This window comes from Porites lutea, chromosome 7 (genome assembly GCF_958299795.1).
Source record: "Porites lutea chromosome 7, jaPorLute2.1, whole genome shotgun sequence".
In the NCBI taxonomy this organism is placed as follows: Eukaryota; Metazoa; Cnidaria; class Anthozoa; order Scleractinia; family Poritidae; genus Porites; species Porites lutea.
Window position 1 is genome coordinate 2,708,060 of NC_133207.1, and position 24,290 is coordinate 2,732,349.

The 24,290-nt window shown below is 40.5% G+C and overlaps 4 protein-coding genes across 6 annotated transcripts in view; 2 read left to right on the plus strand and 2 right to left on the minus strand.

Moving 5' to 3' along the window:
* The window catches only part of LOC140944239 (heterogeneous nuclear ribonucleoprotein L-like), a 28,100-nt gene extending 25,432 nt beyond the window's left edge, over positions 1 to 2,668 (minus strand). For 2 of the 3 annotated variants that reach the window (XM_073393371.1, XM_073393370.1), the window contains exons 1-5: positions 2,402 to 2,667; positions 1,391 to 1,439; positions 550 to 588; positions 208 to 284; positions 43 to 124 (exon numbers count right to left, since the gene is read on the minus strand). In XM_073393371.1, coding sequence (XP_073249472.1) covers positions 43 to 124; positions 208 to 284; positions 550 to 588; positions 1,391 to 1,439; positions 2,402 to 2,640 — 486 coding nt within the window. In that variant the 5' untranslated portion in view covers positions 2,641 to 2,667. Of the gene's footprint in view, positions 1 to 42; positions 125 to 207; positions 285 to 549; positions 589 to 1,390; positions 1,440 to 2,401 lie in introns of all 3 variants that reach the window. The other variant, XM_073393372.1, reaches the window with a different exon arrangement.
* A 34-nt stretch (positions 2,669 to 2,702) lies between these two features.
* Positions 2,703 to 18,090, plus strand: LOC140943486 (mitotic checkpoint serine/threonine-protein kinase BUB1-like). Its single transcript, XM_073392581.1, has 18 exons — positions 2,703 to 2,994; positions 3,070 to 3,129; positions 3,275 to 3,413; positions 4,738 to 4,934; positions 5,192 to 5,349; positions 5,849 to 6,045; positions 6,353 to 6,547; positions 7,843 to 8,306; positions 8,996 to 9,609; positions 10,795 to 10,897; positions 11,408 to 12,183; positions 12,919 to 13,034; positions 13,129 to 13,215; positions 13,355 to 13,444; positions 14,350 to 14,504; positions 15,224 to 15,383; positions 16,587 to 16,696; positions 17,489 to 18,090. The coding sequence occupies exons 1-18, from the start codon at positions 2,843 to 2,845 to the stop codon at positions 17,655 to 17,657; spliced, it is 3,942 nt and encodes a 1,313-aa protein (XP_073248682.1). The 5' UTR covers positions 2,703 to 2,842; the 3' UTR covers positions 17,658 to 18,090.
* Positions 18,091 to 18,534: 444 nt separating this feature from the next.
* On the plus strand, positions 18,535 to 21,199 carry LOC140943752 (carbohydrate sulfotransferase 1-like). The gene is made up of 2 exons (XM_073392862.1): positions 18,535 to 18,877; positions 19,490 to 21,199. The coding sequence occupies exon 2, from the start codon at positions 19,551 to 19,553 to the stop codon at positions 20,634 to 20,636; it is 1,086 nt and encodes a 361-aa protein (XP_073248963.1). The 5' UTR covers positions 18,535 to 18,877; positions 19,490 to 19,550; the 3' UTR covers positions 20,637 to 21,199.
* Positions 21,200 to 21,302: 103 nt separating this feature from the next.
* Positions 21,303 to 24,242, minus strand: LOC140943026 (uncharacterized). Its single transcript, XM_073392057.1, has 3 exons — positions 23,761 to 24,242; positions 22,117 to 23,025; positions 21,303 to 21,422 (listed from the first exon to the last, which is right to left on the minus strand). The coding sequence occupies exons 1-3, from the start codon at positions 24,230 to 24,232 to the stop codon at positions 21,379 to 21,381; spliced, it is 1,425 nt and encodes a 474-aa protein (XP_073248158.1). The 5' UTR covers positions 24,233 to 24,242; the 3' UTR covers positions 21,303 to 21,378.
* Between the last annotated feature and the right edge of the window lie 48 nt (positions 24,243 to 24,290).

The following is a 24,290-nucleotide window of genomic DNA, read 5'->3' on the forward strand; positions in this document are numbered from 1 at the left end:
AGACTAAGGGTTAAATTATATAATAATATATATGCCACTTACAGTGGTAACAGGATATTGTGGGTTGATGATGCAGATAAGCAAAATTCTGGCAGGAGGATTTTCTACCTGTACGTTGAGATTTCTGTGAAGAACAAATAATTTAAATAATTCAGTTGCAGGTGGTTTCTTAGCACAAAAGTTAGATGGGAAAAAATAGCAACATACTTTGATATAGATTTGCTTTTTGAGTAGTTGAAATAGCAAGGTCTTCCACACAAAACAATCTTTTCTGCATCTCCACCCTAAATAAAACAAAAACAGCAATGAAATAAAAAAAAAATAATATGAAAGGCTACATGTCTTTCAATGTGATAGCTTGTTTGACGCCTTTGATCACTATTGCTTGATTACTATTGCTTAAGTAATGTATTTGTAAGTATTTTGTTGCATTTCTTCTAAAGATCTTCTCGGCAAAAAAAATTCAAAATGATAATCACAGATCCTTATTCACTAAATCACATCATTTTGTTGTTTTGGCTTTAAGTTAGTGGTCATATCAAGACTTACCTCAGTATAATCCATAACATCTTTTGCAGAAGAGATGTTCTGAAACAAAGGAAGTAATAACAACTAACATCAGGCATTCAACTTATTAATTTGAGTGTCAATGCATTTATCACAAAAGTACTAATAATGAGGACACTATCTGTATCTGAATGTCTCCTACTGCAAATGGGACCACAGTTTACAAGGACATCTGAGCCATGTGAGGGCCAAGCCGTTAAGAAAAAAAAGGCATTGCACTGTACCTTTGCTTATCAGACCGTTGGTCAGGCTTTTAGCCAGACCTTGAAAACTGGCTGTCCAGAAGGCATGTTCTCCCATAAAATTAAAAGAGATTAAGTGAATTTTTGTTGTATTTTTTCCAAAAATGGGTGTTCATAGGACGGCTGGACACCCTCCTGGCTAAAACCTTGCCCTCAGTATTGATCCTGTCCCAGGGATCCAACCTGTGACCTCCTACTCCCAGGGTTGTGAGAAAGTTTTTAAGTAGATGGCTGAGTTGTCAAAGTAACCGGCTAGACCAAGGATATTTTATTTTAAAAACCCCATCCGTAAAGAAATGCCAAGCAGAGTAGCTGGCGATTACTAACCAAGTAGGCGGCCATTTTCGCTGGCAGCCGGCTACTTTTGACAACCCTGTACTCCGCCGTCAAGCGCTCTACTGATTGAGCTAGTCGTACCACATCCTCAGTCAAGTAAGGCTATTTATTTTAATGACAGATACTGTTATTAATTTCTAACTTTTATATATATGCTTCACAGCTGGCCCCAGCCTATCAGACAGTACTTTTTGTGCCATGTAGTATAAATAAAAATCACCTCCTGCATATAATCTTGAACTTACTTCAAATTCTACCAAAGCTTGTCGCAACTTAGGCATCATCGTTATACAACTAAAACAAAATTAACAAACCCAATAAAGTAGTCAAATAACTTGAACAACTGCAAGCTTGGTGAAACTCTATTTGGTATTGGGCTGTTGCATTTTAAAACTCTCCCCCACCCCCTGCTGCCCCTGGTTGAGGACTTACCTTTTCTTCTTGCCCCTGAAGAATTCAATAAAATTGCATTCACCCTTGAAGACATCCAAGGTCTACCTCTGAAATTTTGTGAAAAGGTAACTTTCCTTGTTCACCCCTGAAGATTTTGTCAAAAATTAAAGCTTCACCCCCAAAGAATTCCATATTTTTCTACTCTGTCCCTAAAGAAAGCCCCATTTTTTTTAGCATACTCCTGAAGAATTCCATTGGTCCACCAGGGGGTGGGGGGGGGGGCGGACGGTGCAGGTATTAAATGCAATCGCCCATTTTACATCTTGCATGATGAAGGGGCCACTTTGACTTAACTGAAGAATACCGTGAAACTTTAAAGCAACTCCTAAAAATAGGTGGATATGTGGATACTCAGTCACCTGTCACTATGTATCCGCGTATCCACTTAATAAACATCGTTAAAATAATAGTCACTACGTATCCGCGTATCCACTTCAGTATACACTTAAGACAGCATAAAATGCATACGGTATGTCTATTTGTCGTTCTTAAAGCCACTGAAGGTAGAAAAGCGCATAAAAGGGATAACTGCGTATCCACGTATCCAGCTCTTTCACGGATACAGCTTCGAAGTGGCAGGGTATTCTGCAGTTACTGCAGTTACTGCAGTTAAGCCGAAGCGGTTACACATGTATATGTATTTTGTGGAAGTCTTCAAAGGTGTTCAATGATGAAGCAACATACACGAATAACAAAACAGCTTATAAGCCAGGACGAACAGCCTACGCTACGATGAAAAAATATTCATCTATTACCTATCATTTAAATTTGCAAAAACTGTCTAAAAAAAGAAGCCACTTTACCTGATTGGACCGAACTCACCCAGCGCGTGTAAAAGATCTTGCTCACGGGCTTCATCGGCTACACCACGAACATGAATCACGGGAGAAGGCGGTTGTATAAAGGAAGTTCCCGTGCTTCCTCCTTGAGAATAGCTCTGTTCGTGTCCTCTGACTCCTTCATATTCAACTCTCTGTCGTTTAAAACTGCCATTTTCGTACGCACTTTCGGCATCACTAGCAAGCGCGTGTTTCTCCGCCATCTTGACTATGAATAGTGACCCAAAATTCAATGCGAATTGATAGTCCGCGATTAGTAAGTACAGCGGTCATACGGCGGGAGATTTTGAAATCAACGCCCGATGTTTGCTTCTGAGACAAAGGTGTTTTTATTGTCAAGTTAGTTTACTTTTAGTTGTCTTTCTAGCCTCAATCGGTTGCTGAAAGTCTTTAAGTATCTTGGAGATGGAAGGAAGCACCGATTCCTTCAGCGGAAACGAGTGGGAATTAAGCAAAGAGAACGTGCAACCACTAAAACAGGGCCGCAAGATGGCGAACCTCACCGCCGCGCTCGCTCCAAGCTCTGTCGATCAAACGAGGATATTTAGAGAGAAACAGTAAGTGTTATATATTATTTCACCACTTCGAAACGCTTGTAAATCTTGCTGATCCTCTTTTTTTTCTATCTAAAGGGAATTTGAGGCGCAGCTTAGAACATACGAAGGAGAAGACCCTCTAGAAATTTGGTACCGGTGAGTGTGCAAACCAAAGATCATATCTTTGAATCGATCTTGCATACACAAACTGCGACTACCTATTTGCTAAGTAAAAGAGTAAACTTCCAACTGCTAGGATTTTAGAACTGAATTTAACTGTGATTTTCTTACATTGTATTAGTTACATAATTTGGACAAGTGAAAACTTTCCCAAGGGTGGAAAAGATTTAGCGAATCTGCTGGAGCGCTGCATGACATTTTTCAAGGACCAGGAAAGATACAAGAACGATGAACGATATGCCAAAGTCTGGCTTCGTTACGTGAGTATATATTTATATTTATGCTGCCTTTTTTTAGACTGAAAAGGTTCAGTGATGCAATATTAAAATTGGCAGGATTTTATACTTTTTGATCCTCGGGATCGGTTAAACTTCAGAATACCTGGCCACTTGTGGCACCAGAAAAGTGCTGTCCCTGGTCCTGTCTGATTAGCGCGGGCAGCTAGTGAAGCTGCACGGGGAAAGGAGGAGGGGGGCAGATTAAAAAAAAGCCAGTAAAAAGAGGGGCTTAAGTGGTACAGTTGAACCTCGATTAAACGGCCGCCCTCTATTAAGTGGCCAGTAATCAAAGTCTCAAAATACCGTAAAATTCCGAAAATAAGCCCCAGGGCTTATATTTTTCAAAGGCGCTTTTTGAGCGGCTTATTTTTGGAGGGGCTTATCTACAGAGGGAAATTTGCATTTCAAAATCGATAGGGCTAGCCTTATTGTTGGAAGTAAATTTACCATTTTTGCTTTGTTTTACTTTGTATTTGAGAGCAATTTTCCAAGTACAAGTTCCTGGGGGGGCTTAAATATATTTGGAGGGGCAATTTAACGGAGGGTTTTTTGCATTACGAGTTTGGGGGGCTTATATTTGGAGGGGCTTATTTTCGGAATTTTGCGGTAATTGTGGAAAAGAATGGGTAATTAAACCCCTGTTAAGCAACCATCCCAACAAGGGTTCTCCTCTTGTTCTCAACTCTACTGAGCAGCCATCCAGTGCTTGATACACTTAGCTTGGCTTCATTTTAAGAATATGATGAAGAAAATACAGTCCGAGGTAGGTGACGACCAATTGTGGACCATTATTGCTTCCCCCATCGCGTGTTTGATTCAAAATAAAGTGATGTTTCTACTAACGATTATGCTAATGCCAATTTATGACAAACCTCTATTGAGCTGCCAACCTCCATTATAAGCAGCTAGCCTGCGTAGCAGGCACTATAGTCTCCCTCGCGTGTCTTGTTTTCTCTTGTGCCTATTTATTCCTGATGCCTGCTATGTAGGCTATTAAGCGGCCACTTGCCGGTAGCCCCAAGGTTGCCACTTAATGGAGGTTCAAATATAGATTTACTTGCAACTGAGATGGGGTGTGAGATTACCCCCTACCAGGGCAATCCTTACCGGGATTCTTATTGGCCTGTTAGGGATTGTATCCGTCTGTTTTGAGACAAGGAGGGGGAAGGAAAGATTATAGCAAGTGCACATGTACATGGCAAATGTTGGAGCCTTATCCTGCATGTAAACATTAAGATGATGTCTTCAATGTATAGAGTCGCCCAGCTGTATTATTAGTAATAGAAATGATTTTAACTTTCTGTAGAGTGACATGTCCACAAATCCTATGGACATTTTCAACTATATGCACAGTCAGCAAGTTTGCAGTGGACTAGCTCTTTTCTATGAGTCTTGGGCTCAGCTTTTAGAGAGTTTTGGGGATCACAAGAAGGCAGATGAAGTCTATAACCTAGGGATCCATAGGACTGCTCAACCAGTGGAGAGACTAATCAAACAACACAGGTAGGAATCTCGTTTTGCTTTGTTTGGGATCCCTGTTCACTGCTGAGATATTCATTTAGGAATCAATGCTGTGCTCTCAGAAAAATTAAAGAGAGCCCAGTGCTTTGAACTTGTGAAATCCAAGGTACCCAGCATATGATTTCTATGAAAAAAACCAAGATGTTCTAGTTGCCCAGAATCAAAAGTTAGGTGCCACAGGCCAGCCAGGCACTGCTAGAGCACAGCTCTGAGAGACATTCCTTTGTAATTTGATTAAGGGCATTTGAGATGCGCCTGACTGAAAAAGTTGCCAATGGATTGCAAGAGGTGAAGCTGCAGGAAAATTCTGAACCGGAGCGAACCACATTAGGTGGTCTGAAGAGGCAAGGCAAGAAAGGGACAGTGGGAACCAAACGAACTGGAAGCGCAACACTCTGTAAGTACAGTGTAACTCCCCCCCCCCCCCCCAACTCTAATACTAATGGAGTTCTGATGAGATGATTTGTCAAATGATTCCAACTTTTAAAACTCTGGCCCCAGTTGTTAAAAAGATACCACTATACACTGGATAAATCACATCCACTTCTCATCTGCTGGATACTGATATGTCTGATGGATAACGCTACTAAACATTTGAACAAGTCAACTGCGGCCTGGTTAAGATCTTATGGTGTTACAGTAACCATGCATGAAACGGTACCCCTTTGGTGGGACCATAGTACTACATGTAGTGAGTGAGTACTACACTGTATAATTATATGCTTACAGTCAAAGCAGGTCAAGCATTCCCGTCGCTAACGGACTAATGAATTTATTAATGGAAAAATGATTTTGTTTCTTGATTCAATAAACAATTCATAATAAACAATCCAATATTCAATTAGTCAAGTGGTTGTAAGTTAATAATATTATTGAATGTTATCTTGCTCTTTCAGCCAATAAAGGTGGCATAAGTGTTGCTGCATTCCAGACTGGTAACACATCAAGTGGTGGTTTTAAAATTTTTTGTGATGATTACCCTGATGCTGCTAGTTCCCTACCCCCATCTACTGGGGAGTGGCAAATGCCCCCCACAGAACCAGTGATAAAAAAGGAAAACACACAAAAACCTGGAAAATGGACTGATGCGAAGGTACAGTAATTTGTAGAAGAAGGATAATATTGGCTTATAAAAGTGTGATAAGCTCTGCAACTAGCCATGAATTCACAAAACTGCAAAACTGCCATGCTGGAGAGTAAAAGTCGCACTGGGGCTCTTTTCTTAGCTGAAGTTATAGTATTTTGCAAAGACGTTAACTGGTCTGCTTCACAACTGTTCTTCATGTCATTGTATGACAACACAAAAAACAAATGGCTGTGGAGCAGACTAGTTAACTGCATGAGAACTACATTGTAAGGAAAAAACAATGTCAGTGATGATTTTGCTTATCTTTATCTAGGTCTCTCAGAGAAATCAGATTTCAGTTCCCCTCAATGGTACATGTATGCCTCAGAAGCCTACCTTTTCAGTCCATGTAGATGACGACGTTGTTAACCACCCCACTCCAGCTCCAAAGCAAGTCTTGCAGTTTGACAAAGTACTGAGTGCAAAAAAGCCCGATAAGCACTCTGTTATGGAAGCCCTTAGAAATAAGGTACTGTGAGGAATAGCGTACATTTTTGCCGCATGTTTACTTTGGATATAGCAAGCTATAAACCTACTTCCTGTGTGCTACTGGCACGAGTTACTTGATCTAGTATACTTTTACAAGGCTACGCATAACATGATTCACTTAGATCCGTCTGTTGTTCCCTTCGTGCGTGAATGCGCGCAAAGGATCTGTATATCCGTAATGAGCTCTCAATCTTTTGTGCCTAAACAATGCAGGATTTCTACCTTTCAGAAATCTTTTTTCGTTAGAACCACTAGAATCTGGAACCTGCTTATTACTAGACTTGACCGAGATAATGTTACTTTTGAGAACTTTAAATCTGTTCTTTACGGTTATTACTCGCAGGCTCTAGTAATAAACTATGACCCGGACTCTCCAAGGAGCTTCAAAAGTATTTGCCTGAAATGTAACACAGCCAGGTTTTTAGACCAGGAAATTAGCTGCTGCATGTGATTTAAATTGCTACTTTTATATCTTTTTATTTTTTGGGTCCGCAGTAATTGGCTTTAGCTGTTGCGGTGTCCCTGCCCTAATATTTAAGTTATTATTAGTGTATTGTTACGTTCTTATTACAAGTGTTTGCATATCTACAGTATTTTTTTTTTTTTTTTGTATTCTTCAGGGCAAAGCTAATAAAATAAAATAAATAAATTGACACAGTTTTAATTTAATATCCGACCAATTTGACTATGCTATGCAGGGCGTTCATTAAGCATTGGAGATCCAAGAATTCTCTTTTTACTACACAGAATTCTCCCATTAGGCATCAGAGATCTGAGAATTCTCCATTTACTAGGCAGACTTCTCTGGCAAATGTTCAGTAGGCTATGACTATTTTTTATTCAGACTTGGAGCCTCTTTCAAAAATAATGTTCTCCTGTAACATTACACCTTTTTCCTACTACTAGAATTCTTTATGAAAACCCTGGCTACGTGACTGGTCTTTTTTAACCTGAAACATGGCTTATTAAGAAATCAATCAAGTTTGTATCTTTCATGTGGAGGGTAAAATTGCAGCACATACAAGAATTAAATCCTTCAGAGGACCCTCTTGCATTTAAGCTTGGGTACACAGCTTTATTAACAACTCAAAATCTATGCACCTAGAATCATTGTTCATTTCTTCAGTACCACTCTTACCAAGTTGGTTACTTATGACCTCAGTGCACTCACAGTTTATGTCAGGGCCAACTACAGTCTCTTTTTAGTGAAACTTGGGTTGCCTGTGGCTATTCCTTTGATGTATCATTTCCACCATTTTGTCCCCTGACTTACAGACAGAAAATGCTGAAATCCAGACGACCAGAGTTATGTACTGCAAAGAAAAAATTTATGCAGGAACAGAGGAATTCTCCTTCGAGGAACTCCGAGCAGCCAGGATCTTTTCAAAAATAAGGGAGGGGACATATAAACCAGCAGATGTAAAGCAAGAGCAACAACAAAATGTAAGATACATGTACCCTAAGAGAGAGGTCTACTCATTTGAGGCCGAGTTTCAGTATGAGGAAATTCTTGCAAGGAGATATTTGGCTAGGCGAAAGAAATATTTGATAGCAGTTAACCAATCAGACTCTAAAAAATCAACTTGTGCTTCAAGCTTTGTTGAGAGCTCCAGAGGTTTGCCCAGCAATGACGATCCCTGCCCCATGGACATAGGAAGCTGTCAAAAGGGCGTGGTCAAGGCCACAGGGAAACCAAGCTTTGAGGAAAACAATCATTTTACATCAGCAAGTCAAAGCAGGTGATTTTGTTGAAGCATTTTATACACTACTGCCCCATATGCAGGATAAGCCTGCAATTTATGTAGCCACCTCTTATCACTCCCTCCCACTGCCAACTTGTACGGAAACATTTTGAGATAGAGACTTGGTTTTGGCTTAAAAACTTCAACAACAACAACAATCTTTATTTGTAGTCACTCTTGCTCAAAAATAAAGTACAACCATGAAAATATTGATGACAAATCATGTCTACAAAATAAATCTGGTCTTCATAGGGTTCCAATTAATGTAAATTTTTACCTCGTTGAGTTGTAGTTTAAGATCTCCTGGTCAAACCTCAAATGCTTCTTGTAAAATAACATTTTGCTTGGAAATAAGTCTTTCTTGCTACATCATTAAGTGGGATTTCTCTTAACCTTTGTGTCCTTTTTACTTTTGCCAGTCATTTGTAAACAAATGCCGAGAGAGTAAGCAAGCGAGCACCTCACCAGATTCTCGACAGAATTACGTCATCAGCATGGGATTTTTGGGTGCAAAATGCAGACGTCTCTCTTGTGATACGTCCATCTCAGAAACTGAAGGGAGGGAAATGTTTGCCTTTGGAGAGTTCACCACTCTTGAGAGTACATTTATAAAGAAGACCATTGTATTTTATAGAAAGTGTATTTTTTCTTCGATGTGATGTTTGTGAATGATTTTATGTTTATAGTGGGGAGCCAGTAGCCAGGCGGGGTTTGGCTTTCGCAGATCACTACAGCACTCCGCCTGTACAAAATTCAAGTGCATTGGATGAGAGATCACAGTTTGACGCTATATCTGTGCCATCAAATGTTCCTCAGTTTGGATATGGTAAATCTGCTTTTCAACCTGCAGGCTATGGAGTACAGAACAAACCCAGCGAGTTGATGCCCCAAGTTACACCAGCAAGTAGACCACCAAACAATTCAAACCACCACGATCAGGAAAACAGACTTCAAAACCCTTCAAGTGACTCTAAAGTGGGTGCGGCTTTTGTTGCTGAGACCTCTTTGGTAAATAGCATGCCCTTTCCACATGAGTCAATCACAGGCAACAAATTCAACGTTTTCTCTCGAACCCCAGACGCCAATAAATCAGGTGATTTAAACAGCTCAAATCTTACCGGCCCATCGCCGACTGTATTTACCAAGCAGGCGCTGATGGTAGTTCGTGACATGTTTGCTGGGCCTCTAGAGTCGGAACGTGATTTTAATCAACTGGATCAGACAGATAAAGACTTTGAAGCGGCATTCAGTAATGATCATACTACACGTACTTCTTTTGCTGCAGAGTTAGGAGGATTAGGTAGGTACAAGTTACCATTCTCCTAGGTGAATTATTATTATTATCTGGCAGTATAAAACTTTGGAACACTGTCCACATTATGAGTAGTATAGGGTGCATAATGTAACCTACACCACTTGGGAAGCTATACTTAGAAGTAAAAAAAGGTCGGTACGAAACCTAATACAATCCTAATATACATAATGAGATGAATCTCTCTACTTAAAAAAACAATTTAGAATATTATAAAATTGTTATACTCTGTAAAACCTACGCAAAGATGTTATGATATAATTATCTCTACTAGAAGCCTATTTATCTAAAATTATTCAGTTTTTATACTCTCATTGTCTCTTATATACCTAAACGAGGCCATCATAATCACGATGTGGTTATCTCTACTTAAAGCCTATTTAGAATAATATCAAACTCTAATACTCTATACAATCAAAGTAAAAACATGAGTAAACTTGTGTTTCTGGTTTCTGGGGCCCTTATTATTATTATTATTATTATTAATTTTTTTAATAGAACGATGGGTTTTTTAGATTTCTACTTGAATAGTGACTTATTTGATTTCAAGCTTTCCCACTCTCTTGCTGCTTGAACCTGTAATGAGCCATTTTTTTTTTGCCTCATTTTATCTGTCACGGAGCTAGCCTGTACACAGACGTTGTTTTATTTTTCTTTTCGTTTCTTTCTTCTGGCGGTCAATAAGGCCCCCGCGATTTTTTATTTTTTATCACGCGTGCTCGACGAACTTTGAAAAGAAAATAGAGGGTCTGTGAACAGGCTATTACGGGGCTCTTGGCATTAATCGGGGTTAGGGCATAGTTTTACAGAGGAAAAAAAAGCCAACTTGGAGTAAGATACCACGACAGCCAGGTTAGCTAAAACGTCGTTTGCAATGAAGTATAGTTGGGGTCTTTCAAACGTCATCGTGATTATATTCCAACTCGCTAAATTTGTCAAGTATAGACAGACTCTGCTGAAATTGAGTAACCAAAGACAAAAAAAAGAGGAACAAAGTCGAACAGATTTTTTTCATTGAAACAATTTCATGACTTGTGAAACGCTACTACAATACTCAACAAGTTTTTTTTTTCTTTGTTTTTTCCAAAAAACTTGAGGTTCACTCTCCGGGGTTTTACTGTATGGTTTTCACTACATTTGATTTTCTGAACCGTTTTTGTAAATTTACTGTAGGTGGATTTGGAGGCGCTGGTGGATTCGTTATTTATGATGAAACAGCTACCAACAACGAAAACAAAGCAAACAAAGAAAATGATGCAGAAGATAAAGAAAATATGTAAGTTTGTTCGTACCTTTTGAAATATTAATTATTCCACCTTTTAATAACGTCTGTGCCAGGAGAATTCCTTTAAGAAAGAAAGAAGAAAGAAATGAATGACTGATATTTTAGTAGTAACACTTTCACTTAGTAGTCCTTCGTCCACCATTCCATTCCTGTTCGAAATGGAAATTGAAAATGGTGGTTTTCGAGGAGATGGAAAAACCGGAGAACTGGGAGAAAAATCTCTCGGAAAATTTCTACCTTCCGCGTTCGAGCCCAGGTCACACACTAGGTGATTTAGGTACATTGCTGCGTTTTCTGTAAAAGAGCATCTTCACATGATACGGTTTTTTGGCGGATTATGCAGATGTTACATCAACTTTTCTTTGTCCGTTTAAGTTGTAAACACATCACAAACTTATGAGTTCGGACGATGTAAAGAAAACGTAATCGTATTCGCATTATCCTAAAGGCGTATTTTGGAAATCTCATGAAATGAAAATTTCTGTTTTTGTGGACATGTAGGCCTCCGACGGGCAGTCAGCAAGAGGCAATACGCCGTCCATTGGCTGGGATACTTCAACCCTCTGTAGGCATTCCCACATGCCCATTAGAAACCAGTGAAGATGAAGACGATGAAATGATTGGTCCCAGTGATGAAAATGACGCAGACCCGTTTCCCAAAAGCTGTCAGCCATCCTACCATCGCGATAAAACTGGCGAGGTGTCGCTTGCAGACTTCACTCACGATCAAACCGCTTTCACCACAGGAAGCTTCGCTGCCGCCGCCCGAATGGCCTCGACTCCATTCTGCTCTGGCATTGGCCCATCCTCGCTACCCAACATTCCGTGGAGCACAATCCGTCCAACCAATGAAAATTCAGAAATGAAAGACTTAACTTCTGAGGAGGTGGAATATTCGTCGGCTTGTGCAAACGCTGCGAGCTTTGCCTCAACGCCCAGTAAAGCCCTGAGCCCTATATTTGAGGGAAGCAACGAGGACTCCAACTCGACCAACTCTAGCCACTTGTCAAACGGGTCTTCAAGGCGAGGCTCGTGTTCAACAGTGTCCCAGCATAATGGACTGGAACTGAGTAAAATCCAAGAAGAGACAAGTTTGTGCCAGGCTGAGACTTTACCACAGGAAGCTAATGTTGGTTCGGCTGTGGTCAATCCTTTCGCGGGGGATGTTGTCGATGCGTTTCTTAGCAGGATTAACCCTCCTTTGTCAGCTTACGAAGGATTTACTGTTTGCAGTCGGGAGATGCCAAAAATTGCTACAAATGTCTCAGTTTGTTTTGGTAGGTTAGAGATCGTTTTATTAATCAGAGCCCCATTTATGTGGTGTCAGTCGAGCTAGCCTGTTCACAGACCCTCTATTTTCTCTTTTGAGGTCATCGAGCGCGCATATGAAAATAAAAATCGCAGGGGGTTTATTAACCGCTAGCGCAAGGGAAATAAAGGCGGGGGGGGGGGGGGAAGCAAGAAAAAACATCTGTGGACAGTCTGCAGTCGAATATCTTTGGCTCTTTCTGTTCTTAGTTTTCCCAGCCTTTCTAAGGATACAATTAGTTATTTTCTAGTTCACTTAAATTTGCAGAAAAGTGAACTAATTTTCATGAAAAATGAGTATCCAGATATCCTCATTTCAATTTTTTCGCTGCAATATCTTAGTTTCAAAAGCAAAATTATCAGTAAAAATGACATGATCTTGAAAGTACAAGGTTAAAACCCCCCTGTGTCTTCAACAGTCCGGAACTATGTATACTTCTGTCCAAAAAGCGCCTACCGAATATGAACGACTTGAATCAAATAACTGCTGGATTCTCCAAACGCAACGCCGTGATTTTTGATTACGGAAATACTCTTAGTAGAGCGGTTTTCACTTGACTGTCGAATTGGGATTGGTTTTGGTTTTGGTTTTGGTTTTACTACGTCCTCTGGTTGGCTAGTGTATTTACTTTGGTTTTGGTTTTACGACAGTCAAGTGAAAACCGCTCTAACAGTGATTTTGTTTTTGATGTTGTATATTTTAGGAAATGATGATATTTACCACGTAGAGAATCTAATTGGGTCAGGAGCTTTTGCCAAAGTGTACTTAGCAAGCAAACGACCTGATGACGAGACTGACGATGAGAAGGTTGTATTGAAGGTAAATATTATTTACTTTTAAACGAGCCGTTAGATTATGTTCGCTCTGGTGTAGTGGCCCTCCCGGCTAACCTAGTCTACGATCTTAACAACAGGTTCAGAAGATTTCCATCGAATGGGAGTTCTATATCAGCAGACAACTTCATAGCAGAATGCAAGTTCTTGGCTGTTCAAAGGAGCTGGTAAGAATAATTCGCGAAAAAAATGCGTTTAAGCTCCCTAGTTGTGTATTTTAAACACTTCGGTGTTTCACTGCCCAAGGAAAACAGTTGTTAGTGTTGTTAACAAATTCAATTGTTTGACTTTTATCTATCTGTTTAGCATGAAATGTTTATGAATCCGCTGGCAGCGTATGTCTACTCCAAATCGTCCGTGTTACTGGATAGATACAAGCCGCTTGGAACGATTCTCGTAAGTACAGTAACATTGCTTCGGTACACTGCACTACTAGCTTATTTTTTCGCGCCCTTTTTTATCCAGTCAGGTTCCATTGTGACACTCTCAGGCGTTTAATTTCCCGCGCTTACCGTCGGCTACATACTTTGTTGCATGTTCTGATTGGCTCATGGAATTGCTCATGGGTTGTTTGCGCTCATTCTTGATTGGTCTAAGCAAGAAGCATCTAAGTTTTATTACTTTCCCTTTGTCCTTGTAACATTCAATCCAACCAGGTGCAATGGTGACTTTCTCACACGTTTAATTTCCCGCGCTTCCCCTCGGCTACAGAATTTTTTTGCAATTTCTGATTGGCTCATGGATTGTTTGCGCTCATTTTGGTTGGTCAAAATAATTTTTTTGCTTTTGTTCTTGGAGTATGCAATCCAATCAGGTGCAATGTTGACTTTTGCACGCTTTTTCCCGCGCTTCCCGTCGGCTACATACTTTGTTACGGATTGTTTTTTGTTTGTTGTCTTTTTTGTGCTCATTGTGATTGTTCAAAGTAAACTACTTTGCTTTTGTTCCTGCGACATTCAAATGAAAACCGTTCAAAAGACACAGCAGTGGTCTAAGTGGTTTACACCTCCCACTAAAACTTCAAATTTGGAGAGATGAAACATGCTTCGACTTTCTTGAATGCTATTTTCAAACTAAAAGAGATATTTCGTATAACTGCGAACCATTTGGGTAAAGTAACCCAGCGACCACACTTCCCATTTATTACACTTGCATATGTTGTTATTTTACTCCGTGTTAAGTTCAGCTTCATGCTAAAATCTTTTGAACAGAGTGTTTTCTTTTGTGTCCATGAACAAATTTCTTACTAATTCCACTATTCTTGCCTCAAAAAGTTAATTTAATGAACTTCTTCTCCCCAGGACATGGTGAACAAATACAAACTCAATAAGAAAAGCATAGAAGAAGGCGTAATGTTTTTTTACACAATCGCACTGTTGCGCATCCTTGAAGTGTCACACTCGTGCCAGATCATCCATGGTGATGTTAAACCAGACAACTTCCTTGTATTGGACACGTAAGTAGAGTGACGAGTTTGTTGACAAGGGCAGAGACTTCATCTTTACCTCTAGTCCATTTTGAAACGTAAGACTGGCGCCGTTGTGTGTCTAGATTACGAGTAATCAGTCCCTCGTTTTCCTAAGGGATAGTATTGGGAGCGAATAACGCGTACGTGCTTGAAAATTGCCATCCGCCAGGAAGGTGTCATGCGTTTCTCCTTGTCCTCGCTCGTAGCAACTTTCAAGCGCGCTTGTGTATTTTACTGGAGGAAAATGAGGGTCTACTCGTAGTCAATTATGAGTTCTCTTGCTCCAACCATTGTGGCCCTGGTTGCCAGTATTTCGAAGATGACACAATATAGGGTTTGAGTCAAGAGATCTCTTGGTTTGAGTTTTACTCGCTGATTGATCTCTTTCCAGTTATTCGCGTTTTCCTCCCAAAAACCCAACCTTCCCAGATGTCTGATGTCATTCAAGTATAGACTAAGAACAGTCTCTCTTTTTTCTTGGGCTGTCGAGTGAAACGCTCGAGACACGAAATGACCACGCGCGTGACGGGAGAGGCGCTTTTTTGTTCTCGGGCAGCCGCCCTCGTTTGGCGCGTCTCATCGCTTCGACGCTCGCGCGTGCGTGCACTCCCTTCACTAATCCGAAGAAAAAGAGAGACTGCTCGCCGTCTATTTTTATTAGGGCTCTTTTCTTTGAACTCCTGTAAGGTGGCTTTTTTTTCTTGTAGCGATGTCGACACACCCGATTGCGCCGCACTGAAGCTTATTGATTTTGGACGTAGTATTGACATGAAGCTCTTCCCAGCTGGGACAACATTCTCCGCTAACTGCTACACAGAAGACTTTCAGTGTATCGAGATGAAAGAAGGAAGAGCTTGGACCACGCAGGTACAGTTAACATCCACAACTTGATCTGCTACAGGGTAACCCCGCACTACGGAAACCCGTATATCGGACAGTTTCGTTTGTCCCGACGAAAAGTTCACATTTTCTCTCTAAAATTAACCCGCTTAATGCGGACAACGGACACTCCTCTTTGTCCCAAACTCTCGTATATCCCCAATCCCTCTTTACGGACGCTGGGTATCTGCGCACTCAGGTCTAGTTAAGTTGTGTGCCAATTGTTACTATTGTACCCTGTTACTATTGTACCCTGATTTTTACGGTTTAATACCATTTTTTTCCAAAAAAAAAAAAACAGTAGCGAAAGCGCGTGACGTGTTTGATTTTGGTCAGTCCGTCTTTCTTCCGGTGTTTGACTCTTATGCTGTGGTTCTTTGATAACGTTTTCTGCCTCCTGTTACACAAGTTTCAATTCCTCGGCTTTTTTGCTTTTTTGTATCTTTACATAGATAAAAAAGGAATCCATGAAGTTTTTGTCTTAAGAGTACGCTTAATACGGACACTCGGATAATACAGACAAAATGAAATGTGTGTTAGTGTCCGTATTAGAGAGCTTTAGATTTTGAAACGAGGACGGCTATGAGTACGAGATTTTCTCAATACCAAGTAGTGCACGCGCGTGAACCAGCGTCATTTTGGCGGGAAAACGTGGTAGCCGTCGTCATTCTACTACAAGTTTTAGCGAGAATGTCGTAGTGGCGGAGTGAAACAAGGTATCAAATTTTAGAAGTTTAGTCATTTTGTAACCGTAAAGGGCTAAGCCTTCTCCAATAAAAATAACCGCACTCATTTTTCAGGTAAAAAGTAGTACATTGAAGCTTTCCGGGTTGAATACTTTTCGATAAAACGCGATAAAACTTTAAGTTAAAACTCGTTCTAATAGTCGTCCTCTTCCTCAAATCTAAAGCTCTTTATTAACCAGGTTCCACTGTACATGTCTGTTAACATCAATCCTGGTTCCCTTTTTGCTAGCAAGCTACAAGCCTGCGTAGCAGGCGCTTGGAAGTAGTGAGCTAAAGAGAGAACGGGTGCGCGCAAGGGAGACACGCGAGGGGTGAGGGGCTTCCTCTCCCCTCGCGTGTCTCCTTCTCGCGCGCCGGTTTTTACTTGTGCCCACTACTTCCAAGCGCCTGTTACGCAGGCTAGTAAGCGACATTCAGATGTTGTTTTTGCCTCCTTGTTGTACAGGTTGATATGTACGGTATCCTGGGCACAGTACATTGTCTTTTGTTCCAAGATTACATGAAAGTTAACAAAGACGATAAAGGTAGATGGAAAATCACAAAATGTTTCCGAAGGTACGTTCCGGTTTTCTTCACCTATCTATCTCTTTTAAGGTTGGGGAATTGACCTGTAACAACGACGTCAACGAAAACGGCAAAAAAGCAATAGGTTGAATAGTCAAGACAACAACTCTGCACGTGCAGCAAGCTTTTTTGTACATTTCTCTGCCGTCACGGCACGACTACGACGTGAAATTGAAATTGAATTGAACCCTAGAACAAGGGTAACCCTCTCTCCTTGTAATCAGGCCCTAACATGGACACCTTTGCAGGGTACAAAGAAAGTCAGTTCTACAGCTTGCCATTCGGGCAAGCTGTAGGTAGCATGTACCAGCCCGAAAGTTATTTTAACTAGCCTGAAAAAGATTTGATGAGCAGGATTGATTTCATTTCTTCTGTAATTTGAATTCCCGCAAAAAATCACTCGCCGATCGGGCAAGTTAAGAACAGAATTCACTGACTAGCCCCAGGTTATCGGACACCACTTTCTTTGCACGCTGCCTTTGGGAACGGTACTATGTGTCTGTCTTAAAGAGATGTCCGTCATGTAAAGGCAGGGGCCAACTCTAGGCGTCCGTTTTAGCGAGAGGCCCATCTTATTGACTGAGGTGTTCGTTAAGAAAGATTTGACTGTACTTCAGCTATCTTGATTAGGGCCAATGCAGTCCAAGTTTTTCAGGCTGATTTAGATCTAGACCCACTGGGCTTAAGTAGATATGTGATAGGGCTGTCTGCGGGCCTATATTATGATCAAATGGGTATATATTCTAGTCAACTATAAAAGGTATATCGTTCCATTTCTTGTAGGTACTGGAATCCCATTTGGGGCAGGCTATTCGATTCTCTTCTCAACATCCCCAGCTGTGAACAACAACCCTCGTTACGGGACTTTAGAGAAGAGTTTGAAAAGCTTTATCAGATGGACGAAGCCAATTACATTAGACAGAAGCAGCGACATGATAGGCTAATGTTTTAGTTCCTATAGTTCGTCATTGGATTGCCGGTTTCTTTGATGTTTAATTGGCCTATCAAATTATTGACTACAATCTTGTAGCTTCACCAAGGCGGAAACTTTCGAAATCGATAATCAAGCCCACGGTAATCAGTCGTCAAGGGACTTAGATATCTATGGGTTCTTCTCATATTCAACAACCTTTTTGAATCCACAATAACCCGTTATGATCGAGGTAGAAAACACACATTTATTTGATGTGGTATGCCTTGTGCAAGCTTTGAATCATCACAACGGCAGATGAAGTTTTTATTTTGTTGGCAGTAGTATTAGTTAGTACCTTAAAGTTTATAATTTGTATACAGTATTTACAAGAATTAGGTGCGCTAACGTTTCTTAGTTTTAAGAAGTGACGATCTGATGTAGTGTTCTGTAACGCGTTACTATAATGTTTGTTTTTTACTAAAAACCTGTTTCAGTCTACCAGTATTGGACTCTGTGTTGGTGCTTGACAGCAACTTCGATCATCACAGTCAAAAGAACCAATCAGAACCCGAAAAAAAGTAAGCACGGGAAAACGTGTCTTTAGGTCTGTTCCTATCCGAGAGTCTTTTCGAGGATGGTCATCTTATCGCGAGAGAAAAAAACTTAAATTAAACAAAATTCTCTCAGTTCGCTCACACAGTCAGACTTAGAAGTCGACAGTTCACTATTATAATCAAGTCGAAGGAGTTGTAAATTTGCGCCAGGAATTTTTCTGCATCCGGCAATCTTTTATTTTAAACTAAAAAAAATAACTGACACGCGGAAAAATGACAGGGTTTTTGGAAAGGAAAGTCTATCTGACCTTGCAAGAAGTCGTTGTCTACATAGCACGTGCAAGTGTTTTGAACTCGACTGTATAATGCATTATTTGCCACTTTTAGTGACGCGACAAAAGGAGGAATTCACATTCTCGGTTGTTTAGCAAACAAACGTTGAGTGCAAACACCAGCAAACATTTTTTTCTCGTAACATCGAGCCGTCGAAGCGATGACACTCCACCTGTTTCCTAGTGACAACAGCACAAGAAACCGACAGTGCGAGTCAGTGACGAGTCTTCAAGCAACTCGACTTCACAATGGCAAACACTGCATCCCAGACTGGAGTTTGTGAACCGAATCGCCTTTTGCTCTGCGGGTTGAGATCTTCAGTGCCCGATTTAACCTGGATTTGAAGTTTAATCGAGTATTTGTTTAGACACGGTAAGTACTTTTTCAACGCTCTAGCACTCAGGGATGCATAGGACCATTTTTTAACGCAACGATCACCGTAGCGTTAAATATCAACAATTTCGTATCACCGGTTAAGCTGTTCAAGGAAAGATCTTCTGCAAAACTCGTCGGATGTTAAAAATGGCCCGCTTGGTTTATCACAACAGTTGGAAAAAGGCTCAAATGCGCTGTTTATCATAATATGACAATTTCTCGCAGAGTGCAAACATCCAACCTAAAATTTGTTTCGTCATCGTTAAGGAAAACAAACTTTATTGCAAAGAGTCTCTTTATAGAAGACATTCGTTAGGCTTAAAAAGCGGGTTTAAAAAATCTAGAATTATATTTTTGTTGATTCTAAGCTTTTGCCTTGCTGGCATGACACAGATGACAAAGATTAGCGCGTAAAACAACCTTTCAAAGGTATGGAGATGTACAACATAATTATACACAGTTGTGGTCTTTGAGGTCGTGGAATAATTTCTGCCGGTCAATTTTTCAAAGGGCTTTCGTTCCTTCAAGCCTTCCCCTTTTTTGTTCCTCAAACTACTGTTTTATTAAATCTGTTTCAAATTTGAATTCAAACTTATTCCATTATTCCAGGTTCCGTCATGGACCAAAAAGGCAGCTAAGAGCACCCATTTAAAAAAGGCCACTCGTATGCATGGCTAAACCTCGGCGAGTGCCCGGGATATTGGCCCTCGTTGCTCTTGGTACCGTGGCGTGCATTGTAATAAAGACCTTTACGTGGTATCCAAATCTTGTGTCCCTGAGCCCCTCAAAGAGGCCAACCAAGGAAAAAACGAACGTGCTGATTCTAGCACAAGGAAGATCGGGTTCGTCATTTTTGGGACAGATTTTCAACAGCCACCAAGAAGTGTTTTACATTTACGAGCCTCTGATAACGTTTCAGCTGACCACAGTTCGCGATTCAAACTTGTACGAGCAGTCCACAGTGAGACTTTTGCGCGACATATTCAGTTGCCGATTTAATCAGCAAAGGGAGTTTTTATCGTTCATGTCGAACATGCCTTTACATCGGTTTTCCAGCCGCGCTTTGACCTCGCCTTACTGCAAGAACTTGAAAAACGCACGAGAAAACCGCACCTACATGCACTGCCAAGATTTGGATCCTCTCATAACATCTCTTTCATGTGCGGTTCACAAACACATTGTAGTTAAAGTTCTGCTGCATCGTCTTCTACCCCTTCTCCATGTGGATAAACTTGCACCTCTGTTTAATTCAAGCAGTAAACTGAAAATTATTCAGTTAATGCGCGATCCGAGAGCTGTGATCGCTTCGATGGATCGCGTGGGTTGGACTTTAAACAACAATGTAGTTAATACAGCCACAAAAGACTTCTCACTGTTTAAAACTTTCGCGTGCAAGTTTTGCCATGACATGGTACGTTCGTTAAGCTTTGCGCTATCGGCGGAAGCTAAATTCCCACACAATTACAAGCTGATCCGCTACGAGGACTTGGTACGATCGCCGTTCAATCTTGCAAACGAATTGTTTGACTTCGCTGGTTTTCCGATCTCCGATCATGTCTACGAATTTTTGGCGAATAGTACGAACTCACACGACCGTAGGAGCGTGCACGAATATACTACTTTAAGGAGCAATGCGTCCTTGCTAATAGACTCCTGGAGAAGACAACTCGGCTTAGACGCTGTGCGCACCATAGAAAACTACTGCTGGCCAGTACTGGAAATATTAAGATACACGCCCATGTCAGGCCAAAGTTAATAAAGCACATGACTTGAAACAAACGGACACCCCTCATTTGTCATAACTATTGAAGATCACCTGTACACAGCCTTCCCTCAGAAAAGAATCAGGAAAGGGGTGACGCCCATTTCCCAATTTTCTTCTGAGGCTAGGGGGCAGTTGTACACAGGTTATATAAAAGGAAGCCTCTTAGTCAAGTCAAGCTTGAGCTCATGAATCCTAATTTACTTGCTTGCATAGGGGGTAGTGAATTCAAAGATAAAATTTCTGCACCCTCAAGTTTCTTGGTAAATTTGATATTATAAAGTAAAGACCAATGAAATGATGAATATATAAATTTCATATTTGCACTGCACGATGAAGTAAGTAAGTAGAGAAGTTCATTACAGTAATATTCGCAACTTGTGTAGTTGCAAGAAAAAAAACCGAAAAAATTTCAGGTTTTCATCTTGTGACTGATGATCTTTTCTACATTTATAGTGACCAATGTCTTCATAATTATGTCTCAAAGATTTTTTTACTCTGACCAAGAAGAGAATAAGCACTGCCACAACAATGATTGACACTAAAAAAAGGCTCAATTCACCACAAAAAAAAAAAAAAACTAGGCATTACTTGAATCCATGGGGTACATTTCACCTGCTTTGACTGTTACTAATTAAAAACTAACCAATTAAACCTAAACAGCTCAATAAAATTATAGGACTTTATTAAATGTAGACAACAAAAGATGACACTTTGTTCCATTTTTCCTTAACTATCACAGTTCCAACTTGGCCTGTTTGGGGTCTTTCTCAGCATGAACTATAAGAAAGAACAAGAACAAAAAGGGCAGGTTTAGTCCAAATCTTTAGAGGCCTGTTCACATGGGTGAGCCAGCCAGGTTAGCCCAGCTGGCCTGCTACACCAGGATGGCTTGGCTCATGCCTTAAAGACTCCATGAAAGGTGGTCTAGTCAAATTCTTATAGTATGCCCTTTAGGATCTCTCTTACATCAAAGATCAAACTAAAACTTTAAGTAATGATCCGGGTAAGGTGGATAGCAATTTCTTTTGCTATGCAGCAATGGTGCTTTCCCCACATAGGAATGTTCTCATTTTTACACAGAGAATGCATAAACCTACATGAAGGCCGTTTACGCAATAAAATGCATTTACTCTCCACTTTGAAAGGGTGTTTTTTTGTGTTAAAAGATTTTGACCAATCACAAGAGTTGAAAACAATAGCCAAGAAAAGTTTACAATTTTACATGTTCCCCACATAGGATTTCTTTGTTATTCAAACTGAGACCAGATTTTGTTATATGGAAGATGGTTGGAAAGTAAGGATAAATATATGTACTGCTTTATGAAGTTTTGGTAACTTATACTGTTTAAGCCAATCAGAAGTAAGTACAGACAATAGAAAAGTTAGCACCTTTTTTGCATTCCAACATGTTCGTTGCCGTTGTTGCTATCGTTCTTATCTGGACCATTTCTTAAGCTATACATCCACTTACCACAGTCATCTCGGTGTCGCTTAGACTTAGTATCAGATTTAGGACCAGCATCAGCAAAAGCAACAGAAGTTGGCAGCTTAAATGAGACACAGACCATAACTTTCTTTGGCGCAACATCACGCACACAGTGAATGGTACACTGACTTGTAAGGCTACTTCCCAGTCTCTCCTCGACCTGCTTCTTTGCATCTTCACCAGGAGACTGGGATTTAGAGAAGCAATAACAGTGGATTGTGGGAAGAGCCAAGTGTCTGTGCGCAGAGTACAGACCCCGAAAAACATCAAGAAATTCAACAGCACTTGCAGGAAGATTCATCACAACGTGAGCAAAGGGTTTTAAGCAACTTTTACCATTATCCGCACTAGAATTATCCCATGATAATGAAGGTAACGTTAAGGATGATGATGTGGGGGAGGATGAGGCTGATGATGATGATGATGTTGAAGACAATTTATTTAATGATGAGGATGTTGATAACTGAATCATTTTTCTCATAAATTCTCTTCCATCCATGTTAAAAGCATGCACTTTATTCTCCACATGATTAAGTTTGGAGTTCTTTAATAGTGCTTCATATGACGCTGGATTCAAGTCATTTGCATAAACGATACATCCTCTCTTTGCCGCAGGGATAGCAAAGGGACCCACACCAGCAAACATGTCACAGACAACATCACCAGGATCAAAGAGCTCAACAAGACGACTATGTTCCATCTGAAGACAAGAATTCCAATACACTTTTGAAAAGTCAAACTCAAAAATACAACCATCTTGTTTTACGGAGGTGTACAAGTTGTTCTCTCCTGCTATAACTTCCATTTGGAAGAAGCGAAAGATGTCATGAATGGTGTTAGTCTTGTTTACAACAGTTTTGATTTGAGGTGAATTCTTGTCCAATAGCACTTGCCCTGTTAAGGAAGATATAAAAAAAATCATCATTACTTTGACCGGTAACCGGTCATTTCGTCCTGGTAACTTAGCCCCCTATTTTCAAGTCATTTAGCATGCTTCAAATGTAATATTCCTCTTTCTATAAGCCAGAAAGCAAAACAAGCACGCTTCAAATCTAATACCGTAAATCCTCTATTAAGCCCCCCGAGGGGCTTATTTGAGAGAGGGGATTTATATATTTTAGAAAAGACAATGGTATTAGTTCTCCATAAAGAACTAGAAAACGAAGAGGAAAAGCTCAAGTACAAGAAGTTTTAGGTCACGCAGCCAAGGATCAGAATCAATTTCGAACTTCCGGTTGGTAAATAAACCATCCTGGATCAGTTCACACGAAGTTTTACATTTGTGATTGATTAACACAGTCTATATTTTATTAGTGAAGAATGATTAGGGGAGGGAGGGGGGCTTAATAGAGAGGGGGGACCTATTAACTTTCTTCCCCTGAAAAGAGGGGAAAAGAGGGGGACTTGTTAGAGGGAGGGGGCTTATTTGAAAGGGGGGGCTTAATACAGGATATACGGTATTCCTCGTTCTAGAAAAGGGGGCAAAGTAACTGGGGCTAAATGACCGGTAACCCTTGGCCTCGTTATACCAAATGGAATGTTCCAGCTTTTATCAAACCTACATTAGGTTGATCCCAAATTTTCTTTGTCTTCTAGGACCTAGGAGTGTGTGAAAGGAAAAACACCCACCGATTAATTTCTTGTAATCTAGCTGAGAATCTCTTAAATTCACATGTGCTATGTGTCCAATAGTTTCAAAGGAAGAAGGCACTTCACTGATTTCAAGCGGCAAGACTGCTCTCAATACTTGTTCAGAGGTCCAATGCTCATAACCCAAAACTAACTCATACATCGTCTCTTCTGCTCCATGGCTCTCGGCAAACTTTCGATCATGCTCCTCTAAACCTGCCAATGGTTTCTGTGGGTTCAGAAGAAGAAGCTTTTTGTCTTTCGCTGTGGTGTCTGGCACGATGTTTCTCAAGCGAGGTTGATTTAACAAGCATTTGCTGAGACTTTTTAAGAAAAGTGAGCATTTTTTGGCCTCGATTCGAAGAGCAGGGAGATTGATGATAGTTTTAAAGGCCTCTTTGTTTAAGATCTTGGATCCTCGTACTCCTTTTGGAGGAACGAGGAAAGAAGGTATTCCAGATAATTTCTCCATTTCGTAGAAAAAATAAGGACCCCAGTTTTCAGCGGATACTACCAAAACATTACTCTAC

What these genes read in the sequence shown, in the direction of transcription:
- LOC140943752 (XM_073392862.1), top strand. Translation starts at nt 19,551, where the DNA reads ATGGCTAAACCTCGGCGAGTGCCCGGGATATTGGCCCTCGTTGCTCTT.
- LOC140943486 (XM_073392581.1), top strand. Translation starts at nt 2,843, where the DNA reads ATGGAAGGAAGCACCGATTCCTTCAGCGGAAACGAGTGGGAATTAAGC. An exon ending in AGGATATTTAGAGAGAAACA is followed by an intron (nt 2,995 to 3,069) that starts GTAAGTGTTATA and finishes TTCTATCTAAAG; the next exon opens with GGAATTTGAGGCGCAGCTTA. An exon ending in AACTGGAAGCGCAACACTCT is followed by an intron (nt 5,350 to 5,848) that starts GTAAGTACAGTG and finishes TTGCTCTTTCAG; the next exon opens with CCAATAAAGGTGGCATAAGT.
- LOC140943026 (XM_073392057.1), bottom strand. Translation starts at nt 24,232, where the DNA reads ATGGAGAAATTATCTGGAATACCTTCTTTCCTCGTTCCTCCAAAAGGA. An exon ending in AGATTACAAGAAATTAATCG is followed by an intron (nt 23,026 to 23,760) that starts GTGGGTGTTTTT and finishes CTTCCTTAACAG; the next exon opens with GGCAAGTGCTATTGGACAAG. An exon ending in GCGACACCGAGATGACTGTG is followed by an intron (nt 21,423 to 22,116) that starts GTAAGTGGATGT and finishes TCTTTCTTATAG; the next exon opens with TTCATGCTGAGAAAGACCCC.